The following is a 26653-nucleotide window of genomic DNA, read 5'->3' as shown; positions in this document are numbered from 1 at the left end:
TAGAATAGCTGCCAAAATGTGACAGTTCTTGTAACTCTGATATGATATGACCTTAACATTTTGTTCCTTGAAAATATATCAATAGAAAGAGCGCTTTTAACTTGCTTAACCTTTGGACCACTCAACGCCGATGTGTGCCGGTCTGTTGTGTATAAAGTGTAAAAAGCTGGCACATGTGGAGATTTCACAACAATATAATATCGTTCTATACACAGCCTTACTTTGCCGAACACCTCTGGACATCATTCTGTTGTTGGACGGGTCAGGAAGTGTAGGGGCCTACAACTTTGAGAAGGTGAAACAATTTTCTCAAAAGATGGTCGAGACCTTTGACATCGGTCCTTTGGCGACGCAAATTGGAGTGATCCAATACAGCTCGCGGGTAAGACAGGAATTCTCCATGAACAGCTTCCAAAGCAGAGATGCTTTGTCCAACGCAATCGACGACATTCGATACCTTCGAGGCGGTACCCTGACAGGAAGGGCCATCAGGTATGTCAGTAGGTATGGGTTTGCACGATCAGACGGAGCTCGTCCCGGAGTGGCGAAGGTTCTCATCGTAGTCACAGATGGCATTTCGTATGACAATGTGGCGCAACCAGCCTATCAAGCAAGACGGAAGGGAATCTTTGTCTACGCCATTGGCGTGTCGGGATACGACTTGGCACAGCTGGAGCAAATTGCCAGCAATAACAGGACATTGGCTGTGGTGGACAACTTCAACCTGCTGGATAGCCTGAGGAACTCGCTTTTGACGGGAGTTTGTGATGGTAAACATTCTCACATTTCTAACATTTTCAATATTTCTCAATTTACTAGTTGATTATACATCGAGGAAATTTTGTTTTATAAGATTGACGTGCATTCTGATGTTGAATTCCTCTCTCTGATTTTTCCTTTAGCTACACCACCAGTCTTTGTATGTGTGACTTTGAATATCCAGTTTTCCATACGACTAAGAAACCCCACATCGAGCGAATTCTCCAGTATCACCAATGGACTTAAGGCAGAGGTAGGAAGAATAGTTTATGTTCTTCTTGGGATATCCGGACAGGAATAAAAGTGTGAAATATGAATTAGTTTTCTTCTTGCATTTGTGGAATGAATTGAATGATTGACATCTTGAACCTTTTTGTGCAGTTATCCCAACTGTTTACATCCATCGTGGGGTTCCAAGGCATATCTATCGCCGGTTACCAACCTGCGTGAGTAGACTACTTTTAGATATATTTTAGGTTGAAGCTTAAATATGTTTACAAAGTAGCCATGTAGAGGTTTACTTACTGAAAATTTGATCGGAATCAGTATCCTTACTACTTTTGCTTTAGGAAAAAAAAATCCGCACAGTTTTTTTGTCATGTTGTTGTACAAGTAGTATTCGTTTTCGTCGATAAGTAATATCTTACAAAATTTCAACTACATAGAATACGTCGTTGATATGTCTAGTTATCCGATAACAGATGTCTATGTCTGTATATCATTTCAGCGCTGGCAATCAAGTCAAAGCATCAATTGCTGTCTTTGTTGCCGAGTTTGCTGCTTCCAACGCGACGCAAATATTTATCGCCGCAGTCAGCACTGGCAGCCTTGGATCCATATCAGTGAATGCCAGCTCCGCCATTGTAGTCAACCAAGGTGACGATTTATTCCCTGTAACCACCTCAATTTTCAGTCTTTTTAGTGAGTTTGTTGGATGCGTTAGTTTTCATAGCAATTTCCTTTGGATTGATCTCAGATGATTACTTTGGCAGAAGATGCATCATCTATCAATTCCGAGAAATTGAGCTGTTATATTCTAGTGCGTTAAGTACTCGTCTCCAGGATACTGATGCCAATCTTGATTCCTACTGTGTCTTGCTTTCACCAGAAACTAATTCAACCGTCGTAAGTCTGGTTGTTCAGGACAGTTGCAGTGCAGATCTACTCAACCCAGAATCAGCAACGTACATAGCCCTGGTCGCACGAGTGGAATCTGCGGTGAGAGCATATCACGAACATTGTGAAAAATGCGCATGTCATGTAACAAGTATTGTTCTAGCTTTTGGACATCTTTTGACATGTAGACTAAATATCCTAGGAAACATTGGTTGATTTGATCGTCATTTGTACCAAGCCCTAACACAAGGGACTAATAGATTCCCCATTCTTGTGTTTCAATTTACATGGCCCTCCCGTTCTATATTAGTTAATGTGGATTATCAAAGGCCTTTCAGAGGATAACATACACGTTTTGTACATCTCGACTTTCTTGACGTCATGTTACTAAAATCGTTCACTTTATCATCTTTAGGTGCTGTCAATTTTTGGGAACATCCCAGGAGTTGTGTCCATTGAAGTGACCAGCATCAGTTGCTCGTAAGTCCAAATTTCGGTGGAAGGAACACATTTTTGCTTAAAAAAAAAGAATATTCTGATCCAGACATTGCATCAAGTACTCTTTGTTGTATAATTGGTTTACCTTGAAATTAATTTGTTTTCTCTAGTGGGCTTTACATCAGAGTCACTATTACTATTGTGGTAGTGTCCACGTCGTCTAGTACACTTGTGACAACAATCTCTACAGCCGTATCATCTGGAAATGTGGGAGGCTTGACTGTCGATCCAACTTCGTTTGCTTCTGGCGATGAAGGTTAGAAGATTACATTTAGCAATGATTTTGTATAAAAATAGATCCATGAAAAGATCTTTAGAATAGCTGCCAAAATGTGACAGTTCTTGTAACTCTGATATGATATGACCTTAACATTTTGTTCCTTGAAAGTACATCAATAGAAAGAGCGCTTTTAACTTGCTTAACCTTTGGACCACTCAACGCCGATGTGTGCTGGTCTGTTGTGTATAAAGTGTAAAAAAGCTGGTACATGTGGAGATTTCACAACAATATAATATCGTTCTATACACAGCCTTACTGTGCCGAACACCTCTGGACATCATTCTGTTGTTGGACGGGTCAGGAAGTGTAGGGGCCTACAACTTTGAGAAGGTGAAACAATTTTCTCAAAAGATGGTCGAGACCTTTGACATCGGTCCTTTGGCGACGCAAATTGGAGTGATCCAATACAGCTCGCGGGTAAGACAGGAATTCTCCATGAACAGCTTCCAAAGCAGAGATGCTTTGTCCAACGCAATCGACGACATTCGATACCTGCGAGGCGGTACCCTGACAGGAAGGGCCATCAGGTATGTCAGCAGGTATGGGTTTGCACGATCAGACGGAGCTCGTCCCGGAGTGGTGAAGGTTCTCATCGTAGTCCAAAATGGCATTTCGTATGACAATGTGGCGCAACCAGCCTATCAAGCAAGACAGAAGGGAATCCTTGTCTACGCCATTGGCGTGTCGGGATACGACTTGGCACAGCTGGAGCAAATTGCCAGCAATAACAGGACATTGGCTGTGGTGGACAACTTCAACCTGCTGGATAGCCTGAGGAACTCGCTTTTGACGGGAGTTTGTGATGGTAAACATTCTCACATTTCTAACATTTTCAATATTTCTCAATTTACTAGTTGATTATACATCGAGGAAATTTTGTATTATAAGATTGACGTGCATTCTGATGTTGGATCTCTCTCTCTGATTTTTCCTTTAGCTACACCACCAGTCTTTGTATGTGTGACTTTGAATATCCAGTTTTCCATACGACTGAGAAACCCCACATCGAGCGAATTCTCCAGTATCACCAATGGACTTAAGGCAGAGGTAGGAAGAATAGTTTATGTTCTTCTTGGGATAGGAATAAAAGTGTGAAATATGAATTAGTTTTCTTCTTTCATTTGTGGAATGAATTGAATGATTGACATCTTGAACCTTTTTGTGCAGTTATCCCAACTGTTTACATCCATCGTGGGGTTCCAAGGCATATCTATCGCCGGTTACCAACCTGCGTGAGTAGACTACTTTTAGATATAATTTGGGCTGAAGCTTAAATATGTTTACAAAGTAGCCATGTAGAGGTTTACTTACTGAAAATTTGATCGGAATCAGTATCCTTACTACTTTTGCTTTAGGAAAAAAAAATCCACACAGTTGTTTGTCATGTTGTTGTACAAGTAGTATTCGTTTTCGTCGATAAGTAATATCTTACAAAATTTCAACTACATAGAATACGTCGTTGATATGTCTAGTTATCCGATAACAGATGTCTATGTCTGTATATCATTTCAGCGCTGGCAATCAAGTCAAAGCATCAATTGCTGTCTTTGTTGCCGAGTTTGCTGCTTCCAACGCGACGCAAATATTTATCGCCGCAGTCAGCACTGGCAACCTTGGATCTTTATCAGTGAATGCCAGCTCCGCCATTGTAGTCAACCAAGGTGACGATTTATTCCCTGTAACCACCTCAATTTTCAGTCTTTTTAGTAAGTTTGTTGGATGCGTGAGTTTTCATAGCAATTTCCTTTGGATTGATCTCAGATGATTACTTTGGCAGAAGATGCATCATCTATCAATTCCGAGAAATCGAGTTGTTATATTCTAGTGCGTTAAGTACTCGTCTCCAGGATACTGATGCCAATCTTGATTCCTACTGTGTCTTGCTTTCACCAGAAACTAATTCAACCGTCGTAAGTCTGGTTGTTCAGGACAGTTGCAGTGCAGATCTACTCAACCCAGAATCAGCAACGTACATAGCCCTGGTCGCACGAGTGGAATCTGCGGTGAGAGCATATCACGAACATTGTGAAAAATGCGCATGTCATGTAACAAGTATTGTTCTAGCTTTTGGACATCTTTTGACATGTAGACTAAATATCCTAGGAAACATTGGTTGATTTGATCGTCATTTGTACCAATTCCTAACACAAGGGACTAATAGATTCCCCATTCTTGTGATTCACTTTACATGGCCCTCCCTATCTATATTTGGTTTAGTTAATGTGGATTATCAGAAACCTTTCGGAGGATAACATACACGTTTTGTACACCTCGACTTTCTTGACGTCATGTTACTAAAATCGTTCACTTTATCATCCTTAGGTGCTGTCAATTTTTGGAAACATCCCAGGAGTTGTGTCCATTGAAGTGACCAGCATCAGTTGCTCGTAAGTCCAAATTTCGGTGGAAGGAACACATTTTTGCTTAAAAAAAAAGAATATTCTGATCCAGACATTGCATCAAGTACTCTTTGTTGTATAATTGGTTTACCTTGAAATTAATTTGTTTTCTCTAGTGGGCTTTACATCAGAGTCACTATTACTATTGTGGTAGTGTCCACGTCGTCTAGTACACTTGTGACAACAATCTCTACAGCCGTATCATCTGGAAATGTGGGAGGCTTGACTGTCGATCCAACTTCGTTTGCTTCTGGCGATGAAGGTTAGAAGATTACATTTAGCAATGATTTTGTATAAAAATAGATCCATGAAAAGATCTTTAGAATAGCTGCCAAAATGTGACAGTTCTTGTAACTCTGATATGATATGACCTTAACATTTTGTTCCTTGAAAGTATATCAATAGATAGAGCGCTTTTAACTTGCTTAACCTTTGGACCACTCAACGCCGATGTGTGCTGGTCTGTTGTGTATAAAGTGTAAAAAGCTGGTACATGTGGAGATTTCACAACAATATAATATCGTTCTATACACAGCCTTATTGTGCCGAACACCTCTGGACATCATTCTGTTGTTGGACGGGTCAGGAAGTGTAGGGGCCTACAACTTTGAGAAGGTGAAACAATTTTCTCAAAAGATGGTCGAGACCTTTGACATCGGTCCTTTGGCGACGCAAATTGGAGTGATCCAATACAGCTCGCGGGTAAGACAGGAATTCTCCATGAACAGCTTCCAAAGCAGAGATGCTTTGTCCAACGCAATCGACGACATTCGATACCTGCGAGGCGGTACCCTGACAGGAAGGGCCATCAGGTATGTCAGCAGGTATGGGTTTGCACGATCAGACGGAGCTCGTCCCGGAGTGGCGAAGGTTCTCATCGTAGTCACAGATGGCATTTCGTATGACAATGTGGCGCAACCAGCCTATCAAGCAAGACAGAAGGGAATCCTTGTCTACGCCATTGGCGTGTCGGGATACGACTTGGCACAGCTGGAGCAAATTGCCAGCAATAACAGGACATTGGCTGTGGTGGACAACTTCAACCTGCTGGATAGCCTGAGGAACTCGCTTTTGACGGGAGTTTGTGATGGTAAACATTCTCACATTTCTAACATTTTCAATATTTCTCAATTTACTAGTTGATTATACATCGAGGAAATTTTGTATTATAAGATTGACGTGCATTCTGATGTTGAATCTCTCTCTCTGATTTTTCCTTTAGCTACACCACCAGTCTTTGTATGTGTGACTTTGAATATCCAGTTTTCCATACGACTGAGAAACCCCACATCGAGCGAATTCTCCAGTATCACCAATGGACTTAAGGCAGAGGTAGGAAGAATAGTTTATGTTCTTCTTGGGATAGGAATAAAAGTGTGAAATATGAATCAGTTTTCTTCTTGCATTTGTGGAATGAATTGAATGATTGACATCTTGAACCTTTTTGTGCAGTTATCCCAACTGTTTACATCCATCGTGGGGTTCCAAGGCATATCTATCGCCGGTTACCAACCTGCGTGAGTAGACTACTTTTAGATATAATTTGGGCTGAAGCTTAAATATGTTTACAAAGTAGCCATGTAGAGGTTTACTTACTGAAAATTTGATCGGAATCAGTATCCTTACTACTTTTGCTTTAGGAAAAAAAATCCACACAGTTTTTTGTCATGTTGTTGTACAAGTAGTATTCGTTTTCGTCGATAAGTAATATCTTACAAAATTTCAACTACATAGAATACGTCGTTGATATGTCTAGTTATCCGATAACAGATGTCTATGTCTGTATATCATTTCAGCGCTGGCAATCAAGTCAAAGCATCAATTGCTGTCTTTGTTGCCGAGTTTGCTGCTTCCAACGCGACGCAAATATTTATCGCCGCAGTCAGCACTGGCAACCTTGGATCTTTATCAGTGAATGCCAGCTCCGCCATTGTAGTCAACCAAGGTGACGATTTATTCCCTGTAACCACCTCAATTTTCAGTCTTTTTAGTAAGTTTGTTGGATGCGTGAGTTTTCATAGCAATTTCCTTTGGATTGATCTCAGATGATTACTTTGGCAGAAGATGCATCATCTATCAATTCCGAGAAATCGAGTTGTTATATTCTAGTGCGTTAAGTACTCGTCTCCAGGATACTGATGCCAATCTTGATTCCTACTGTGTCTTGCTTTCACCAGAAACTAATTCAACCGTCGTAAGTCTGGTTGTTCAGGACAGTTGCAGTGCAGATCTACTCAACCCAGAATCAGCAACGTACATAGCCCTGGTCGCACGAGTGGAATCTGCGGTGAGAGCATATCACGAACATTGTGAAAAATGCGCATGTCATGTAACAAGTATTGTTCTAGCTTTTGGACATCTTTTGACATGTAGACTAAATATCCTAGGAAACATTGGTTGATTTGATCGTCATTTGTACCAATTCCTAACACAAGGGACTAATAGATTCCCCATTCTTGTGATTCACTTTACATGGCCCTCCCTATCTATATTTGGTTTAGTTAATGTGGATTATCAGAAACCTTTCGGAGGATAACATACACGTTTTGTACACCTCGACTTTCTTGACGTCATGTTACTAAAATCGTTCACTTTATCATCCTTAGGTGCTGTCAATTTTTGGAAACATCCCAGGAGTTGTGTCCATTGAAGTGACCAGCATCAGTTGCTCGTAAGTCCAAATTTCGGTGGAAGGAACACATTTTTGCTTAAAAAAAAGAATATTCTGATGCAGACATTGCATCAAGTACTCTTTGTTGTATAATTGGTTTACCTTGAAATTAATTTGTTTTCTCTAGTGGGCTTTACATCAGAGTCACTATTACTATTGTGGTAGTGTCCACGTCGTCTAGTACACTTGTGACAACAATCTCTACAGCCGTATCATCTGGAAATGTGGGAGGCTTGACTGTCGATCCAACTTCGTTTGCTTCTGGCGATGAAGGTTAGAAGATTACATTTAGCAATGATTTTGTATAAAAATAGATCCATGAAAAGATCTTTAGAATAGCTGCCAAATGTGACAGTTCTTGTAACTCTGATATGATATGACCTTAACATTTTGTTCCTTGAAAGTACATCAATAGAAAGAGCGCTTTTAACTTGCTTAACCTTTGGACCACTCAACGCCGATGTGTGCTGGTCTGTTGTGTATAAAGTGTAAAAAGCTGGCACATGTGGAGATTTCACAACTGTACCATATAATATCGTTCTATACACAGCCTTACTGTGCCGAACACCTCTGGACATCATTCTGTTGTTGGACGGGTCAGGAAGTGTAGGGGCCTACAACTTTGAGAAGGTGAAACAATTTTCTCAAAAGATGGTCGAGACCTTTGACATCGGTCCTTTGGCGACGCAAATTGGAGTGATCCAATACAGCTCGCGGGTAAGACAGGAATTCTCCATGAACAGCTTCCAAAGCAGAGATGCTTTGTCCAACGCAATCGACGACATTCGATACCTGCGAGGCGGTACCCTGACAGGAAGGGCCATCAGGTATGTCAGCAGGTATGGGTTTGCACGATCAGACGGAGCTCGTCCCGGAGTGGCGAAGGTTCTCATCGTAGTCACAGATGGCATTTCGTATGACAATGTGGCGCAACCAGCCTATCAAGCAAGACAGAAGGGAATCCTTGTCTACGCCATTGGCGTGTCGGGATACGACTTGGCACAGCTCGAGCAAATTGCCAGCAATAACAGGACATTGGCTGTGGTGGACAACTTCAACCTGCTGGATAGCCTGAGGAACTCGCTTTTGACGGGAGTTTGTGATGGTAAACATTCTCACGTTTCTAACATTTTCAATATTTCTCAATTTACTAGTTGATTATACATCGAGGAAATTTTGTTTTATAAGATTGACGTGCATTCTGATGTTGAATTCCTCTCTCTGGTTTTTCCTTTAGCTACACCACCAGTCTTTGTATGTGTGACTTTGAATATCCAGTTTTCCATACGACTGAGAAACCCCACATCGAGCGAATTCTCCAGTATCACCAATGGACTTAAGGCAGAGGTAGGAAGAATAGTTTATGTTCTTCTTGGGATATCCGGATAGGAATAAAAGTGTGAAATATGAATTAGTTTTCTTCTTTCATTTGTGGAATGAATTAAATGATTGACATCTTGAACCTCTTTGTGCAGTTATCCCAACTGTTTACATCCATCGTGGGGTTCCAAGGCATATCTATCGCCGGTTACCAACCTGCGTGAGTAGACTACTTTTAGATATAATTTGGGCTGAAGCTTAAATATGTTTACAAAGTAGCCATGTAGAGGTTTACTTACTGAAAATTTGATCGGAATCAGTATCCTTACTTCTTTTGCTTTAGGAAAAAAAATCCGCACAGTTTTTTGTCATGTTGTAGTACAAGTAGTATTCGTTTTCGTCGATAAGTAATATCTTACAAAATTTCAACTACATAGAATACGTCGTTAATATGTCTAGTTATCCGATAACAGATGTCTATGTCTGTATATCATTTCAGCGCTGGCAATCAAGTCAAAGCATCAATTGCTGTCTTTGTTGCCGAGTTTGCTGCTTCCAACACGACGCAAATATTTATCGCCGCAGTCAGCACTGGCAACCTTGGATCCATATCAGTGAATGCCAGTTCCGCCATTGTAGTCAACCAAGGTGACGATTTATTCCCTGTAACCACCTCTATTTTCAGTCTTTTTAGTAAGTTTGTTGGATGCGTGAGTTTTCATAGCAATTTCCTTTGGATTGATCTCAAATGATTACTTTGGCAGAAGATGCATCATCTATCAATTCCGAGAAATCGAGTTGTTATATTCTAGTGCGTTAAGTACTCGTCTCCAGGATACTGATGCCAATCTTGATTCCTACTGTGTCTTGCTTTCACCAGAAACTAATTCAACCGTCGTAAGTCTGGTTGTTCAGGACAGTTGCAGTGCAGATCTACTCAACCCAGAATCAGCAACGTACATAGCCCTGGTCGCACGAGTGGAATCTGCGGTGAGAGCATATCACGAACATTGTGAAAAATGCGCATGTCATGTAACAAGTATTGTTCTAGCTTTTGGACATCTTTTGACATGTAGACTAAATATCCTAGGAAACATTGGTTGATTTGATCGTCATTTGTACCAATCCCTAACACAAGGGACTAATAGATTCCCCATTCTTGTGTTTCAATTACATGGCCCTCCCTATCTATATTTGGTTTAGTTAATGTGGATTATCAGAAACCTTTCGGCTTTCGGAGGATAACATACACGTTTTGTACACCTCGACTTTCTTGACGTCATGTTACTAAAATCGTTCACTTTATCATCCTTAGGTGCTGTCAATTTTTGGAAACATCCCAGGAGTTGTGTCCATTGAAGTGACCAGCATCAGTTGCTCGTAAGTCCAAATTTCGGTGGAAGGAACACATTTTTGCTTAAAAAAAAGAATATTCTGATCCAGACATTGCATCAAGTACTCTTTGTTGTATAATTGGTTTACCTTGAAATTAATTTGTTTTCTCTAGTGGGCTTTACATCAGAGTCACTATTACTATTGTGGTAGTGTCCACGTCGTCTAGTACACTTGTGACAACAATCTCTACAGCCGTATCATCTGGAAATGTGGGAGGCTTGACTGTCGATCCAACTTCGTTTGCTTCTGGCGATGAAGGTTAGAAGATTACATTTAGCAATGATTTTGTATAAAAATAGATCCATGAAAAGATCTTTAGAATAGCTGCCAAATGTGACAGTTCTTGTAACTCTGATATAATATGACCTTAACATTTTGTTCCTTGAAAGTACATCAATAGAAAGAGCGCTTTTAACTTGCTTAACCTTTGGACCACTCAACGCCGATGTGTGCTGGTCTGTTGTGTATAAAGTGTAAAAAGCTGGCACATGTGGAGATTTCACAACTGTACCATATAATATCGTTCTATACACAGCCTTACTGTGCCGAACACCTCTGGACATCATTCTGTTGTTGGACGGGTCAGGAAGTGTAGGGGCCTACAACTTTGAGAAGGTGAAACAATTTTCTCAAAAGATGGTCGAGACCTTTGACATCGGTCCTTTGGCGACGCAAATTGGAGTGATCCAATACAGCTCGCGGGTAAGACAGGAATTCTCCATGAACAGCTTCCAAAGCAGAGATGCTTTGTCCAACGCAATCGACGACATTCGATACCTGCGAGGCGGTACCCTGACAGGAAGGGCCATCAGGTATGTCAGCAGGTATGGGTTTGCACGATCAGACGGAGCTCGTCCCGGAGTGGCGAAGGTTCTCATCGTAGTCACAGATGGCATTTCGTATGACAATGTGGCGCAACCAGCCTATCAAGCAAGACAGAAGGGAATCCTTGTCTACGCCATTGGCGTGTCGGGATACGACTTGGCACAGCTGGAGCAAATTGCCAGCAATAACAGGACATTGGCTGTGGTGGACAACTTCAACCTGCTGGATAGCCTGAGGAACTCGCTTTTGACGGGAGTTTGTGATGGTAAACATTCTCACGTTTCTAACATTTTCAATATTTCTCAATTTACTAGTTGATTATACATCGAGGAAATTTTGTTTTAAAAGATTGACGTGCATTCTGATGTTGAATTCCTCTCTCTGGTTTTTCCTTTAGCTACACCACCAGTCTTTGTATGTGTGACTTTGAATATCCAGTTTTCCATACGACTGAGAAACCCCACATCGAGCGAATTCTCCAGTATCACCAATGGACTTAAGGCAGAGGTAGGAAGAATAGTTTATGTTCTTCTTGGGATAGGAATAAAAGTGTGAAATATGAATTAGTTTTCTTCTTTCATTTGTGGAATGAATTAAATGATTGACATCTTGAACCTCTTTGTGCAGTTATCCCAACTGTTTACATCCATCGTGGGGTTCCAAGGCATATCTATCGCCGGTTACCAACCTGCGTGAGTAGACTACTTTTAGATATAATTTGGGCTGAAGCTTAAATATGTTTACAAAGTAGCCATGTAGAGGTTTACTTACTGAAAATTTGATCGGAATCAGTATCCTTACTTCTTTTGCTTTAGGAAAAAAAATCCGCACAGTTTTTTGTCATGTTGTAGTACAAGTAGTATTCGTTTTCGTCGATAAGTAATATCTTACAAAATTTCAACTACATAGAATACGTCGTTGATATGTCTAGTTATCCGATAACAGATGTCTATGTCTGTATATCATTTCAGCGCTGGCAATCAAGTCAAAGCATCAATTGCTGTCTTTGTTGCCGAGTTTGCTGCTTCCAACACGACGCAAATATTTATCGCCGCAGTCAGCACTGGCAACCTTGGATCCATATCAGTGAATGCCAGCTCCGCCATTGTAGTCAACCAAGGTGACGATTTATTTCCTGTAACCACCTCAATTTTCAGTCTTTTTAGTAAGTTTGTTGGATGCGTGAGTTTTCATAGCAATTTCCTTTGGATTGATCTCAAATGATTACTTTGGTAGAAGATGCATCATCTATCAATTCCGAGAAATCGAGTTGTTATATTCTAGTGCGTTAAGTACTCGTCTCCAGGATACTGATGCCAATCTTGATTCCTACTGTGTCTTGCTTTCACCAGAAACTAATTCAACCGTCGTAAGTCTGGTTGTTCAGGACAGTTGCAGTGCAGATCTACTCAACCCAGAATCAGCAACGAACATAGCCCTGGTCGCACGAGTGGAATCTGCGGTGAGAGCATATCACGAACATTGTGAAAAATGCGCATGTCATGTAACAAGTATTGTTCTAGCTTTTGGACATCTTTTGACATGTAGACTAAATATCCTAGGAAACATTGGTTGATTTGATCGTCATTTGTACCAAGCCCTAACACAAGGGACTAATAGATTCCCCATTCTTGTGTTTCAATTACATGGCCCTCCCTATCTATATTTGGTTTAGTTAATGTGGATTATCAGAAACCTTTCGGAGGATAACATACACGTTTTGTACACCTCGACTTTCTTGACGTCATGTTACTAAAATCGTTCACTTTATCATCCTTAGGTGCTGTCAATTTTTGGAAACATCCCAGGAGTTGTGTCCATTGAAGTGACCAGCATCAGTTGCTCGTAAGTCCAAATTTCGGTGGAAGGAACACATTTTTGCTTAAAAAAAAGAATATTCTGATCCAGACATTGCATCAAGTACTCTTTGTTGTATAATTGGTTTACCTTGAAATTAATTTGTTTTCTCTAGTGGGCTTTACATCAGAGTCACTATTACTATTGTGGTAGTGTCCACGTCGTCTAGTACACTTGTGACAACAATCTCTACAGCCGTATCATCTGGAAATGTGGGAGGCTTGACTGTCGATCCAACTTCGTTTGCTTCTGGCGATGAAGGTTAGAAGATTACATTTAGCAATGATTTTGTATAAAAATAGATCCATGAAAAGATCTTTAGAATAGCTGCCAAAATGTGACAGTTCTTGTAACTCTGATATGATATGACCTTAACATTTTGTTCCTTGAAAGTATATCAATAGAAAGAGCGCTTTTAACTTGCTTAACCTTTGGACCACTCAACGCCGATGTGTGCTGGTCTGTTGTGTATAAAGTGTAAAAAGCTGGTACATGTGGAGATTTCACAACAATATAATATCGTTCTATACACAGCCTTACTGTGCCGAACACCTCTGGACATCATTCTGTTGTTGGACGGGTCAGGAAGTGTAGGGGCCTACAACTTTGAGAAGGTGAAACAATTTTCTCAAAAGATGGTCGAGACCTTTGACATCGGTCCTTTGGCGACGCAAATTGGAGTGATCCAATACAGCTCGCGGGTAAGACAGGAATTCTCCATGAACAGCTTCCAAAGCAGAGATGCTTTGTCCAACGCAATCGACGACATTCGATACCTGCGAGGCGGTACCCTGACAGGAAGGGCCATCAGGTATGTCAGCAGGTATGGGTTTGCACGATCAGACGGAGCTCGTCCCGGAGTGGCGAAGGTTCTCATCGTAGTCACAGATGGCATTTCGTATGACGATGTGGCGCAACCAGCCTATCAAGCAAGACAGAAGGGAATCCTTGTCTACGCCATTGGCGTGTCGGGATACGACTTGGCACAGCTGGAGCAAATTGCCAGCAATAACAGGACATTGGCTGTGGTGGACAACTTCAACCTGCTGGATAGCCTGAGGAACTCGCTTTTGACGGGAGTTTGTGATGGTAAACATTCTCACGTTTCTAACATTTTCAATATTTCTCAATTTACTAGTTGATTATACATCGAGGAAATTTTGTTTTATAAGATTGACGTGCATTCTGATGTTGAATTCCTCTCTCTGATTTTTCCTTTAGCTACACCACCAGTCTTTGTATGTGTGACTTTGAATATCCGGTTTTCCATACGACTGAGAAACCCCACATCGAGCGAATTCTCCAGTATCACCAATGGACTTAAGGCAGAGGTAGGAAGAATAGTTTATGTTCTTCTTGGGATATCCGGATAGGAATAAAAGTGTGAAATATGAATTAGTTTTTTTCTTTCATTTGTGGAATGAATTGAATGATTGACATCTTGAACCTTTTTGTGCAGTTATCCCAACTGTTTACATCCATCGTGGGGTTCCAAGGCATATCTATCACCGGTTACCAACCTGCGTGAGTAGACTACTTTTAGATATAATTTGGGCTGAAGCTTAAATATGTTTACAAAGTAGCCATGTAGAGGTTTACTTACTGAAAATTTGATCGGAATCAGTATCCTTACTACTTTTGCTTTAGGAAAAAAAATCCGCACAGTTTTTTGTCATGTTGTTGTACAAGTAGTATTCGTTTTCGTCGATAAGTAATATCTTACAAAATTTCAACTACATAGAATACGTCGTTGATATGTCTAGTTATCCGATAACAGATGTCTATGTCTGTATATCATTTCAGCGCTGGCAATCAAGTCAAAGCATCAATTGCTGTCTTTGTTGCCGAGTTTGCTGCTTCCAACGTGACGCAAATATTTGTCGCCGCAGTCAGCACTGGCAACCTTGGATCTATATCAGTGAATGCCAGCTCCGCCATTGAAGTCAACCAAGGTGACGATTTATTCCCTGTAACCACCTCAATTTTCATTCTTTTTAGTAAGTTTGTTGGATGCGTGAGTTTTCATGGTAATTTCCTTTGGATTGATCTCAAATGATTACTTTGGCAGAAGATGCATCATCTATCAATTCCGAGAAATCGAGTTGTTATATTCTAGTGCGTTAAGTACTCGTCTCCAGGATACTGATGCCAATCTTGATTCCTACCGTGTCTTGCTTTCACCAGAAACTAATTCAACCGTCGTAAGTCTGGTTGTTCAGGACAGTTGCAGTGCAGATCTGCTCAACCCAGAATCAGCAACGTACATAGCCCTGGTCGCCCGAGTGGAATCTGCGGTGAGAGCATATCACGAACGTTGTGAAGAATGCGCATATCATTGTTCTAGCTTTTGGAGATCTTTCGACATGTAGGCTAAATATCCTAGGAAACATTGGTTGATTTGATCGTCATTTGTACCAATCCCTAACACAAGGGACTAATAGATTTCCCATGCATTCTTGTGATTCACTTTACATGGCCCTCCCTATCTATATTTGGTTTAGTTAATGTGGATTATCACAAACCTTTCGGAGGATAACATACACGTTTTGTACACCTCGACTTTCTTGACGTCATGTTACTAAAATCGTTCACTTTATCATCTTTAGGTGCTGTCAATTCTTGGAAACATCCCAGGAGTTGTGTCCATTGAAGTGACCAGTGTCAGTTGCTCGTAAGTCCAAATTTCGGTGGAAGAAACATGTTTGCTTAAAAAGAAGAACATACTGATCCAGAAATTGCATCAACTACTCTTTTTTGTGTAATTGGTTTACCTTGAAATTAACAATGTTATTTGTTTTCTCTAGTGGGCTTTACATCAGAGTCACTATTACTGTAGTGGTAGTGTCCACGTCGTCTAGTTCAATTGTGACAACAATCTCTACAGCCGTATCATCTGGAAATGTGGGAGGCTTGACTGTCGATCCAACTTCGTTTGCTTCTGGCGATGAAGGTTAGAAGATTACATTTAGCAATGATTTTGTATAAAAATAGACCCATAAAGAGATCTTTAGAATATCTGCCAAAATGTGACAGTTCTTGTAACTCTGATATGACCTTAGCATTTTGTTCCTTGAAAGTATATCAATAGAAAGAGCGCTTTTAACTTGCTTAACCCTTGAACCACTCAACGTCGATGTGTGCTGGGGTGTTGTGTATAAAGTGTAAAAAGCTGGCACATGTGAATATTTCACAACTGTACAATATGATATCGTTCTATACACAGCCTTACTGTGCCGAACACCTCTGGACATCATTCTGTTGTTGGACGGGTCAGGAAGTGTAGGGGCCTACAACTTTGAGAAGGTGCAACAATTTTCTCAGAAGATGGTCGAGACCTTTGACATCGGTCCTTTGGCGACGCAAATTGGAGTGATCCAATACAGCTCGCGGGTAAGACAGGAATTCTCCATGAACAGCTTCCAAAGCAGAGATGCTTTGTCCAACGCAATCGACGACATTCGATACCTTCGAGGCGGTACCCTGACAGGAAGGGCCATCAGGTATGTCAGCAGGTATGGGTTTGCACGATCAGACGGAGCTCGTCCCGGAGTGGCGAAGGTTCTCGTTGTGGTCACTGATGGCATTTCTTATGACGATGTGGCGCAACCGGCCTATCAAGCAAGACAGAAGGGAATCCTTGTCTACGCCATTGGCGTGTCGGGATACGACTTGGCACAGCTCGAGCAAATTGCCAGCAATAACAGGACATTGGCTGTGGTGGACAACTTCAACCTGCTGGATAGCCTGAGGAACTCGCTTTTGATGGGAGTTTGTGATGGTAAACATTCTCACATTTCTAACATTTTTATTTTTTTCTCAGTTTACTATTTGATTATACGTCGAGGAACGTTTGTTTTAAAAGATTGACGTGCATTCTGATGTTGAATTCCTCATGCTGATTTTTCCTTTAGCTACACCACCAGTCTTCGTATGTGTGACTTTGACTATCCAGTTTTCCGTACGACTGAGAAACCCCACATCGAGCGAATTCTCCAGTATCACCAATGGACTTAAGGCAGAGGTAGGAAGAATAGTTTATGTTCTTCTTGGGATAGGAATAAAAGTGTGAAATATGAATTAGTTTTCTTCTTTCATTTGTGGAATGAATTGAATGATTGACATCTTGAACCTTTTTGTGCAGTTATCCCAACTGTTTACATCCATCGTGGGGTTCCAAGGCATATCTATCGCCGGTTACCAACCTGCGTGAGTAGACTACTTCCAAATATCTTTTAGGCTGAAGCTTAGATAGGTTTACAAAGTAGCCATGTAGAGGTTTACTTTCAGAAAATTTGATCGGAATCAGTATCCTTGCTACTTTTGCCCTAGGAAAAAAATCCGCACAGTTTTTTGTCATGTTGTTGTACAAGTAGTATTCGTTTTCGTCGATAAGTAATATCTTACAAAATTTCAACTACACAGAATACGTCGTTGATATGTCTAGTAATCCGATAACAGATGTCTATGTCTGTATATCATTTCAGCGCTGGCAATCAAGTCAAAGCATCAATTGCTGTCTTTGTTGCCGAGTTTGCTGCTTCCAACGTGACGCAAATATTTATCGCCGCAGTCAGCACTGGAAACCTTGGATCTATATCAGTGAATGCCGGCTCCGCTATTGTAGTCAACCAAGGTGACGATTTATTCTATGTAATCACCTCAATTTTCAGTCTTTTTAGTGAGTTTGTTGGAAGCGTGAGTTTTCATAGCAATTTTCTTTTGATTGATCTCAAATGATTACTTTGGTAGAAGAGGCATCATCTATCAATTCCGAGAAATCGAGTCGTTATATTCTAGTGCGTTAAGTAGTCGTCTCCAGGATACTGATGCCAATCTTGATTCCTACTGTGTCTTGCTTTCACCAGAAACTAATTCAACCGTCGTAAGTCTGGTTGTTCAGGACAGTTGCAGTGCAGATCTGCTTAACCCAGAATCAGCAACGTACATAGCCCTGGTCGCCCGAGTGGAATCTGCGGTGAGAGCATATCACGAACGTTGTGAAGAATGCGCATATTATTGTTCTAGCTTTTGGAGATCTTTTGACATGTAGGCTAAATATCCTAGGAAACATTGGTTGATTTGATCGTCATTTGTACCAATCCCTAACACAAGGGACTAATAGATTTCCCATGCATTCTTGTGATTCACTTTACATGGCCCTCCCTATCTATATTTGGTTTAGTTAATGTGGATTATCACAAACCTTTCGGAGGATAACATACACGTTTTGTACACCTCGACTTTCTTGACGTCATGTTACTAAAATCGTTCACTTTATCATCTTTAGGTGCTGTCAATTCTTGGAAACATCCCAGGAGTTGTGTCCATTGAAGTGACCAGTGTCAGTTGCTCGTAAGTCCAAATTTCGGTGGAAGAAACATGTTTGCTTAAAAAGAAGAACATACTGATCCAGAAATTGCATCAACTACTCTTTTTTGTGTAATTGGTTTACCTTGAAATTAACAATGTTATTTGTTTTCTCTAGTGGGCTTTACATCAGAGTCACTATTACTGTAGTGGTAGTGTCCACGTCGTCTAGTTCAATTGTGACAACAATCTCTACAGCCGTATCATCTGGAAATGTGGGAGGCTTGACTGTCGATCCAACTTCGTTTGCTTCTGGCGATGAAGGTTAGAAGATTACATTTAGCAATGATTTTGTATAAAAATAGACTCATAAAGAGATCTTTAGAATATCTGCCAAAATGTGACAGTTCTTGTAACTCTGATATGACCTTAGCATTTTGTTCCTTGAAAGTATATCAATAGAAAGAGCGCTTTTAACTTGCTTAACCCTTGAACCACTCAACGTCGATGTGTGCTGGGGTGTTGTGTATAAAGTGTAAAAAGCTGGCACATGTGAATATTTCACAACTGTACAATATGATATCGTTCTATATACAGCCTTACTGTGCCGAACACCTCTGGACATCATTCTGTTGTTGGACGGGTCAGGAAGTGTAGGGGCCTACAACTTTGAGAAGGTGAAACAATTTTCTCAGAAGATGGTCGAGACCTTTGACATCGGTCCTTTGGCGACGCAAATTGGAGTGATCCAATACAGCTCGCGGGTAAGACAGGAATTCTCCATGAACAGCTTCCGAAGCAGAGATGCTTTGTCCAACGCAATCGACGACATTCGATACCTTCGAGGCGGTACCCTGACAGGAAGGGCCATCAGGTATGTCAGCAGGTATGGGTTTGCACGATCAGACGGAGCTCGTCCCGGAGTGGCGAAGGTTCTCGTTGTGGTCACTGATGGCATTTCTTATGACGATGTGGCGCAACCGGCCTATCAAGCAAGACAGAAGGGAATCCTTGTCTACGCCATTGGCGTGTCGGGATACGACTTGGCACAGCTCGAGCAAATTGCCAGCAATAACAGGACATTGGCTGTGGTGGACAACTTCAACCTGCTGGATAGCCTGAGGAACTCGCTTTTGACAGGAGTCTGTGATGGTAATGATTTCTTTCACTTCTCTATTGACTAGTTAGGTTGAGGAAATTTGTCTTGAAAGATTGACGTGGACTCTGGTGTTGAATTCTTCTTTCTGATTTTTCCTTTAGTTGTTCCACCAGTCTTTGTGAGTGTGACATTGAATATCCAGTTTTCCGTACAACTGAGAGTCCCCGGATCGAGTGAATTCTCCAGTATCACCAGTGTTCTCAGGACGGAGGTACAACAAGGTTTCTTGCCCATTTGATTCCTAGCATAGAGCATGAATTAAAGTTATTTCCATATTTCACAAATGAATTGAATGTATGACATTTAAACTTTTTTCTTCAGGTATCCGAACTGTTCATCTCCATCGCGGGATTCCAAAGTATATCAATCGTTAGTTACCAACCTGCGTGAGTAGAATTCCATATAGATCTGATGGTTTTCAAATCCTGTATCGCTGTTGAGGAAATTGTCGGAAGGTATCCTTGTAAGTTCTTTGAAAGGAATCGGTTATCTTGATACTTTTGTTATGTGGGTTGCAATAGAGTCTAGTCATAGTGGGTGTCTTATCTTTTTCTTCGTTCATTGGCAATTCACAATAGCTAATTTGATCAACATGCAATGCTAGCTTTGATAATATATTTCACTGAATAGGGGAAAGTAAAGTTGCATATCTGTATATCATTTCAGCACTGGTAATCAAGTAAAAGTATCGATCGCTGTCTATGTTGCCGATTTTGCGGCTGCCAGCATGAAGCAAACCTTTATCGCCACTGTAAGCACCGGTAACCTGGGATCGATATCAGTCAATGCTAGCTCAGCCGCTATTATCGAAGCAGGTAAACATTTTACTTTGTTCATTATATAATGTTATATTATGTTATCTCATCATCATTTTTGTCTTAGCTTCGGGTCATGTAATTCGTATAATCGGTGGCTGTAGAGGCCTGAAAAAGTTGCAATCCTTTCCCCCATAAAACATTTATGTTAAAAAGTTATATTGTAGTAGGTCATAATCCTCTTTATGTTACTAAAGCCAATCTTAAGTCCGTGTCTTGCATTTTTCAGAAACCACTTCAACTGTAGTAAGTATGGTTGTTCAGAACAATTGCAATGCGGATCTGTTCAACCCAGAATCAGCAGCGTACAGAGACCTGGTTGCCCAAGTAGAGTCTGCGGTGAGAATTACTTCGATACGTTCATGATACGTTCATGGGAAGGTTGTTCCATATCTATGCTAGGGCCACGAAAGGTTGTATCTATGAAGCTAGTGCACCCTAATCTTTATCACGTGGCAATGGTATTTGCAGTCGCGGTCACAGTTACGTTATGTTAATTGGCATTTTCGGAGAGTAAATTTTGACTTTATACAACATTATCTTACATTTTTCCCTTAACAGAAGCCTTTTGTTTTACATAAATTATTACATGTAGGTGCTGTCAACTCTTGGAAATATTCCAGGAGTGGTGTCCATTGAAGTGACCAGCGTCAGTTGTTCGTAAGTTCAAATTTCCGAACTTGAAAAATGTCAATTTACTTGAAAACAAAGGCTGATCTACAACGCCGATTAATTACACGATGCTGCATAATGCAGTTACATTGACGATGTTATTTGTTTTCTCTTGTTGGCTGCAAGTTGTTAGAAGGGATTGGTTGTACAACAAGGTTGTAGGGTGCTTGAAGGTTTAAGTTGGCATTCCCAATATATATCAATAACAATAGTAAAGAATAAGCTGACATTCTGTTTTCATAATATTGCAGAGGCCTAAATATCTTGGTAGCGGTTTCCTTGACGGTTACGGTGACGTCCTCGACTACAGTGGTCACTTCTGTTTCGACGGCTGTCTCATCTGGTTCTATAGGCTCCCTCACTGTGGACTCGACATCCTTTGTCTCTGGAGAAGCCGGTAAAGCCATTCATTACGACAATCGGTCTGGTATTTTTTTGCGATTGAAGAGCATACTACGTCTTATCACTGCCTGTCATTTATCTATCTCTTCAATTCATTTAGGTCAACATTTTGATAACTGTTTCATATTGTTGCCCTATCATGACAACGAGTTTCCTTGGTTGCAGCCACTCTTTGCCGAAACCCACTCGACATCATCTTTCTCCTGGACGGATCAGGGAGTGTGGGGGCCACCAATTTCGAAAAAGTCAAACAGTTCACCAAGAAAGCAATCAGTGGATTTGACATTGGTGCTTCGGCAACTCAAGTAGGGGTCATTCAGTACAGCACACGGGTCAGACAAGAATTTTCCATGAACTCTTTCCTCACAAAGGAGGCATTATCTACTGCGATCGATGACGTGCAGTACATGAGAGGAGGGACTCTGACTGGAAAGGCCATTCGCTATGTGACGAAGTACGGCTTTGGCAAATCTGATGGAGCTCGACCGGGTGTTCCGAAGGTTGTCATCGTCGTAACTGACGGTGTGTCCTACGACGCAGTTGCTGCACCTGCCTTGGAAGCACAACAAAAGGGAATTACGGTCTATGCTATCGGCGTTTCCGGATATGACGCAGATCAGTTGGAACAAATTGCCAGCAACAACAACACGTTGGCATTGGTGGACAACTTTAATCTGTTAGATAATCTCCGGAACACGCTGCTGACTGGAGTGTGTGATGGTGAGGTTCTATTGCATACACATATGCATGGTTATTGTGTGTTTTTTTATTGCGCCTTTGTAATAGTATTTCTTATATTAAAACTGCATGACATTGTTGTGAACTAACAACCTTTGCGGGCATAGTGACGCTTACAAGGATATAGATATTCGAAAAATGTCATACAATGTAACTCACAACACGCAATGTTTGTATATTTACTTACCTCTCTGTATGTACCTGAAGGGACTTCTTTAAGTTGTGTCAATTTTACTTGCAGCTTTTATACCAGTTTTTACATCTGTGACGGTGAACATACCGTTCACTGCTGATCTGAGGGACACGGCATCGGTTGCGTTTACAACCCTCTCTACAAGTCTGAGAACAGAGGTACGTTGATTGCAATACGTCATATTAAAAGTTTAGAGTCGAAATAAGACATCACAAGTCATTCTCAGTGCATTTCCAACAATTATATGTAATTAGCTGATTTAAGTATTTCTTTTATAGATTACAAGTTTACTTGTGTCTGTGGTGGGAGTCCAGAGCGTCTTGGTTGTCGGCTTCCAACCAGCGTAAGTATTGAAAGTTAAGCTGTTTATGTAAAAGAACGAATCATTTCATAGTGGTAAGCTTTAGTGGTCTCTGAACGATGTATGTTTAAGATGCACTTTTTTTCGGACAATATTAGACGCGCAACCAAAGCAGTGGTCAGCTTGAAGTTAACGTCTTTCTTTCTTCAAAAGGCCTAACAACCAGCTCAAAGTGGTGATAGCCGTAGCTGTCTCTGAGTTTGCTGCAGTCACAATGAAGCAAACATTTGTCGCGGCGGTACAAACAGGGAGTTTGGGTTCCATAACTGTGATCGCAAGTTCAGCTGCTTTCGTGGAAGAATGTGAGTAAAGTTTTCTTCAGCATACAAGATTAGCATACCGAATGATTTGCTTCTATATCCATTACTTCATTAATCATTTCGTTATCTCATGTTTGTTACAAGTTTTGTATTCTTACCTGTCCACTTTTATGTCTTGTGTGTATTTGTTTAGTGGTGCCATTTATGTAAGTTTCTTAACTTGAGTGCGCCACCACTACGTCTGTATTGCCAGCTTACTTGAATAAAAAAAGGAGCTTTGCTTTGCCGTTTGTGAAGTGGATCTTTGAAAGCCTCTTGTGTTTATACCATGATGGTTCTGTGCCGGTTCAATTTTTTAGCGAAGCTTTAGGAGCGAGCTTAATAGTATACTTTACGCCCGATATGCAAGAATTCCCAGAATTCCACAAGAATTTCTGCAATCCGCCCGCGCAAACCCTGGGGAACACCCGCCTGTAACTCTGTACTTTATTAGTAGGTTTGACATCCCGGCACGCAGGTCCTACTTAATTACGTGGTGTCCGATTTCGTACTGGTGGGAGTGTGTCAGTATTCTAGCTTTGAAAAGGGTTTTCAACCTACTCCAGTTGATCTACAGTATTATCACAAAAACGTGCTGAACATCATGCCTTCCACCAAAAAACCTCTGTGAACACCAAAACTTGAGGAGATCCAGGCATATATAGAAAGGCAAAGTTCTTTAACAGAACGATAAAGAACTTGGTTACCACTTGGGCAGTCTACACTGAACGCTTTACGTGGAGGGGTGCGGACTGTCGGAAAAACAACAGTAACTCCTCGAAAACACATCCTACAGAGCCAGAATAACAATAAAAACGATCATAGGAGCCCCAGCAAACCGAATTTCTAAACTTCTGGCCTAGATTCTCGTTCCAAAAACGGCAAAGAAAGACACTATACCGGGAGTGTGCTCCGGTCTTTCGATATCTGCTTGGAACTCATCAAGTTATGGTGCCTTTCTATATCTGCTTGACAGATGCATTTCTAATTTTTAAGTGCGTTTTGAACAAATATTATGGCAGAACTTAGAGTGCTACGTACTACTTTCCTTACAATGAAGAACGATCAACCCAGACACCTTCGCTATGGCAATAATTTTTAATTGCCACACTTATTTTACTATGTAATGTCGTATGTCTTTTCCTTCCAGCAACAACTGTGGTGACTATTGCACTTGTAGTTCAAGAGACCTTCACCGCTGATCTTCTTAACGTGGAGAGTCAAGCATTTGCCACGTTAAAGACGCGCATAGAAACCCAGGTAAAGAACAAGTAGAGGCTGTTAGTTTTAAAATCCTTGTTGTTTTTTCGTTCTTACGAATCAGTTGATAGTGCATGTGTGCGTTAAATGCGCTAATAAATTGACCGTTCTTGGAATTTTCCTTTCAGATGTTAACTGTATTTAGTAACGTAACTGGCGTCACAACGGTACAGGTCACCGAATTTCGCTCATCGTAAGTATGAAATCAAACTTGATCAAATTTATGCCTCCCCCATATTTCAACTGTATGTGGCCATGAGAAGTTGGCATTTTTTAAACGTTTGTAATACTCGCCATTGTTGTTAATCTTTAACTTGTTTTTCAGTGGCCTCAATATCTTTGTATCGGTTTCCTTAACGGTTACCGTAACGTCCTCAACTACTGTGATAACAACCGTTTCCACGGCTGTTTCATCTGGATCGCTTGGCTCCATCACGGTTGATTCGACCTCTTTCGTTTCTGGAGAAGCTGGTAAGGCCATCATTTTCAGCAGATAATTTACTTTTTGGAAAGTGATTTTTACATTCCGTACTTTTATCATTCAAACATTTAAATATCAATAATCCCTCCTGCAGGCGTTTGTGTTAATATTATAGGACTCTTGTAACACGTCTATGGCAATGTGTTCTCCTCCTTACAGCCACTCTTTGCCGAAATCCGCTGGATATCATCTTTCTCCTTGACGGATCAGGAAGTGTGGGGGCCACCAATTTCGAAAAAGTCAAACAGTTCACCAAGAAAGCAATCAGTGGATTCGACATTGGTGCTTCGGCAACTCAAGTAGGGGTCATTCAGTACAGCACAAGGGTCAGACAAGAATTTTCCATGAACTCTTTCCTCACAAAGGAAACATTATCTACTGCGATAGACGATGTGCAGTACATGAGAGGAGGGACTCTGACTGGAAAGGCCATTCGCTATGTGACAACGTACGGCTTTGGCAAATCTGATGGAGCTCGACCGGGTGTGCCGAAGGTTGTCATCGTCGTAACTGACGGTGTTTCCTACGACGCAGTTGCTGCACCTGCCTTGGAAGCACAACAAAAGGGAATTACGGTCTATGCTATCGGCGTTTCCGGATATGACGCAGATCAGTTGGAACAAATTGCCAGCAACAACAACACGCTGGCATTGGTGGACAACTTCAATCTGTTGGATAATCTCCGGAACACGCTGCTGACTGGAGTGTGTGATGGTGAGGTTCTGTTGCACACATCTTATCTGTCGTCTTTAATATGTTTTTTCTATTGATATTGCTCTTACATTGAAACTTACATAACATGCTTGTTGACCAAAAAACTTGGAGCCCATGTAGATGTTTCCATTATTGTGGCATTGAGCAAAATATCGTTAACAAAATAAACTTGAATGTCTTTCTGTATGTTAGCAAAGAGAATTCTACAAGTCGTTTCCATTTTACTTGCAGCTTCCGTACCTGTTTTTACATCTGTGACAGTAAACATGCCGTTCACTGCTGATCTGAGGAACCCAGCATCGGTTGCGTTTACGACCCTATCTACGAGTCTGAGAACAGAGGTATGTCAATAGCATAGTTTTGTCATACTTCAGATGTTAACAAGGATATCACATGTGCTTCAACTTGTAGCTTTTAATGAGTAGTGTCCTAATTTGATATTTTGATCTGTTTTATAGATTACAAGTGTACTTGTGTCTGTTGTGGGAGTCCAGAGCGTTTCGATCGTCGGCTTCCAACCAGCGTGAGTATCTATGGTTGCAATGAATATGTTTTTAAAAATGACTGGATTTCATATTGCTAAGCCAAAGGGGTTTCAAATGAATTTGTTTCTAGATGTACCTTTTCTCGGCTGGCGATAATATAGATTTTATGTGTCTACATACGCATTGTAGATTTTATGTGTCTACATACGCTCAATAACAAGTTCAAGGTGCAACCGAAAAGAAGTAGTCTCAATCTTAAGGTAACGAAAGAATGATGCCCCATAAGGGCCGAAATAAGGAGGGAGAGGCCCAGGACTAAGGTGGGCTGGCCTTTAGCCTGGACTAGAACGTCTCGAATCTCGACTGTGAAGAAGGACATAGCTGGACCAGGCAGAGCGGAACATGGGAGTGATACTGGTAAAATTAATATTTTTTGTGTCAGTGTGAGGTCGACAGTTTGGAGTTAAATTCTTCTTTGTTTTGCAGACCTGCCAACCAGCTCAAAGTGGTGATAGCCGTAGCTGTCTCTCAGTTCGCCGCAGTAACGATGAAGCAAACATTTGTCGCAGCGGTACAAACAGGGAGTTTGGGTTCCATAACTGTGGTCGCAAGTTCAGCTGCTTTTGTAGAAGAATGTGAGTAAAGTC

The 26653-nt window shown here is 41.1% G+C and overlaps 4 protein-coding genes and 1 long non-coding RNA gene across 5 annotated transcripts in view; all 5 read left to right on the top strand.

The window, feature by feature from the left end:
* The first annotated feature begins 230 nt into the window (after nucleotides 1-230).
* Nucleotides 231-2091, top strand: LOC136426937 (collagen alpha-4(VI) chain-like). Its single transcript, XM_066415656.1, has 5 exons — nucleotides 231-770; nucleotides 903-1012; nucleotides 1141-1205; nucleotides 1487-1635; nucleotides 1868-2091. Exons 1-5 carry the CDS (start codon nucleotides 317-319, stop codon nucleotides 2089-2091), a joined length of 1002 nt encoding a protein of 333 aa, XP_066271753.1. The 5' UTR covers nucleotides 231-316.
* Nucleotides 2092-2295: 204 nt separating this feature from the next.
* LOC136426747 (uncharacterized) lies at nucleotides 2296-3218 on the top strand. Its single transcript, XR_010754342.1, has 3 exons — nucleotides 2296-2355; nucleotides 2484-2629; nucleotides 2904-3218. It is a non-coding gene; the product is annotated as an uncharacterized lncRNA (long non-coding RNA).
* Nucleotides 3219-5601: 2383 nt separating this feature from the next.
* LOC136426935 (collagen alpha-6(VI) chain-like) lies at nucleotides 5602-19611 on the top strand. The gene is made up of 30 exons (XM_066415655.1): nucleotides 5602-6142; nucleotides 6275-6384; nucleotides 6505-6569; nucleotides 6849-6997; nucleotides 7230-7339; nucleotides 7659-7723; nucleotides 7851-7996; nucleotides 8274-8828; nucleotides 8961-9070; nucleotides 9199-9263; nucleotides 9543-9691; nucleotides 9924-10033; nucleotides 10359-10423; nucleotides 10551-10696; nucleotides 10974-11528; nucleotides 11661-11770; nucleotides 11891-11955; nucleotides 12235-12383; nucleotides 12616-12725; nucleotides 13044-13108; nucleotides 13236-13381; nucleotides 13655-14209; nucleotides 16344-16898; nucleotides 17032-17141; nucleotides 17262-17326; nucleotides 17605-17753; nucleotides 17986-18095; nucleotides 18408-18472; nucleotides 18606-18751; nucleotides 19025-19611. The coding sequence occupies exons 1-30, from the start codon at nucleotides 5689-5691 to the stop codon at nucleotides 19609-19611; spliced, it is 5841 nt and encodes a 1946-aa protein (XP_066271752.1). The 5' UTR covers nucleotides 5602-5688.
* Nucleotides 19612-19911: 300 nt separating this feature from the next.
* LOC136426934 (cartilage matrix protein-like) lies at nucleotides 19912-25779 on the top strand. Its single transcript, XM_066415654.1, has 13 exons — nucleotides 19912-19972; nucleotides 20253-20401; nucleotides 20631-20740; nucleotides 20997-21061; nucleotides 21325-21470; nucleotides 21641-22254; nucleotides 22685-22749; nucleotides 22921-23069; nucleotides 24217-24326; nucleotides 24455-24519; nucleotides 24652-24797; nucleotides 24967-25526; nucleotides 25753-25779. Exons 2-13 carry the CDS (start codon nucleotides 20314-20316, stop codon nucleotides 25777-25779), a joined length of 2145 nt encoding a protein of 714 aa, XP_066271751.1. The 5' UTR covers nucleotides 19912-19972; nucleotides 20253-20313.
* Nucleotides 25780-25806: 27 nt separating this feature from the next.
* LOC136426933 (uncharacterized) overlaps nucleotides 25807-26653 on the top strand; it is a 70931-nt gene continuing 70084 nt past the window's right edge. Inside the window, exons 1-3 of the mRNA XM_066415653.1 lie at nucleotides 25807-25862; nucleotides 25980-26044; nucleotides 26493-26641. Of these exons, the coding sequence (XP_066271750.1) occupies nucleotides 26554-26641 (88 nt within the window). The 5' untranslated portion in view covers nucleotides 25807-25862; nucleotides 25980-26044; nucleotides 26493-26553. The remainder of the gene's footprint in view (nucleotides 25863-25979; nucleotides 26045-26492; nucleotides 26642-26653) is intronic.

Source organism: Branchiostoma lanceolatum, chromosome 2, assembly GCF_035083965.1.
Source record: "Branchiostoma lanceolatum isolate klBraLanc5 chromosome 2, klBraLanc5.hap2, whole genome shotgun sequence".
NCBI classification, from domain to species: Eukaryota; Metazoa; Chordata; class Leptocardii; order Amphioxiformes; family Branchiostomatidae; genus Branchiostoma; species Branchiostoma lanceolatum.
The sequence above is the reverse complement of the archived record's forward strand: the minus strand, read 5'-3'. Positions and strand labels throughout refer to the sequence as shown.

Coding starts and splice junctions, on each gene's coding strand:
- LOC136426937 (XM_066415656.1), top strand. CDS start 317: ATGGTCGAGACCTTTGACATCGGTCCTTTGGCGACGCAAATTGGAGTG. Junction 771..902: donor TTTGACGGGAGTTTGTGATG/GTAAACATTCTC, acceptor TTTTTCCTTTAG/CTACACCACCAGTCTTTGTA. Junction 1,013..1,140: donor CCAATGGACTTAAGGCAGAG/GTAGGAAGAATA, acceptor CTTTTTGTGCAG/TTATCCCAACTGTTTACATC.
- LOC136426935 (XM_066415655.1), top strand. CDS start 5,689: ATGGTCGAGACCTTTGACATCGGTCCTTTGGCGACGCAAATTGGAGTG. Junction 9,264..9,542: donor ATCGCCGGTTACCAACCTGC/GTGAGTAGACTA, acceptor ATATCATTTCAG/CGCTGGCAATCAAGTCAAAG. Junction 18,473..18,605: donor GTGACCAGTGTCAGTTGCTC/GTAAGTCCAAAT, acceptor TGTTTTCTCTAG/TGGGCTTTACATCAGAGTCA.
- LOC136426934 (XM_066415654.1), top strand. CDS start 20,314: ATGAAGCAAACCTTTATCGCCACTGTAAGCACCGGTAACCTGGGATCG. Junction 20,741..20,996: donor TTGCCCAAGTAGAGTCTGCG/GTGAGAATTACT, acceptor TATTACATGTAG/GTGCTGTCAACTCTTGGAAA. Junction 22,255..22,684: donor TGTTTTTTTATTGCGCCTTT/GTAATAGTATTT, acceptor TTTCTTTTATAG/ATTACAAGTTTACTTGTGTC.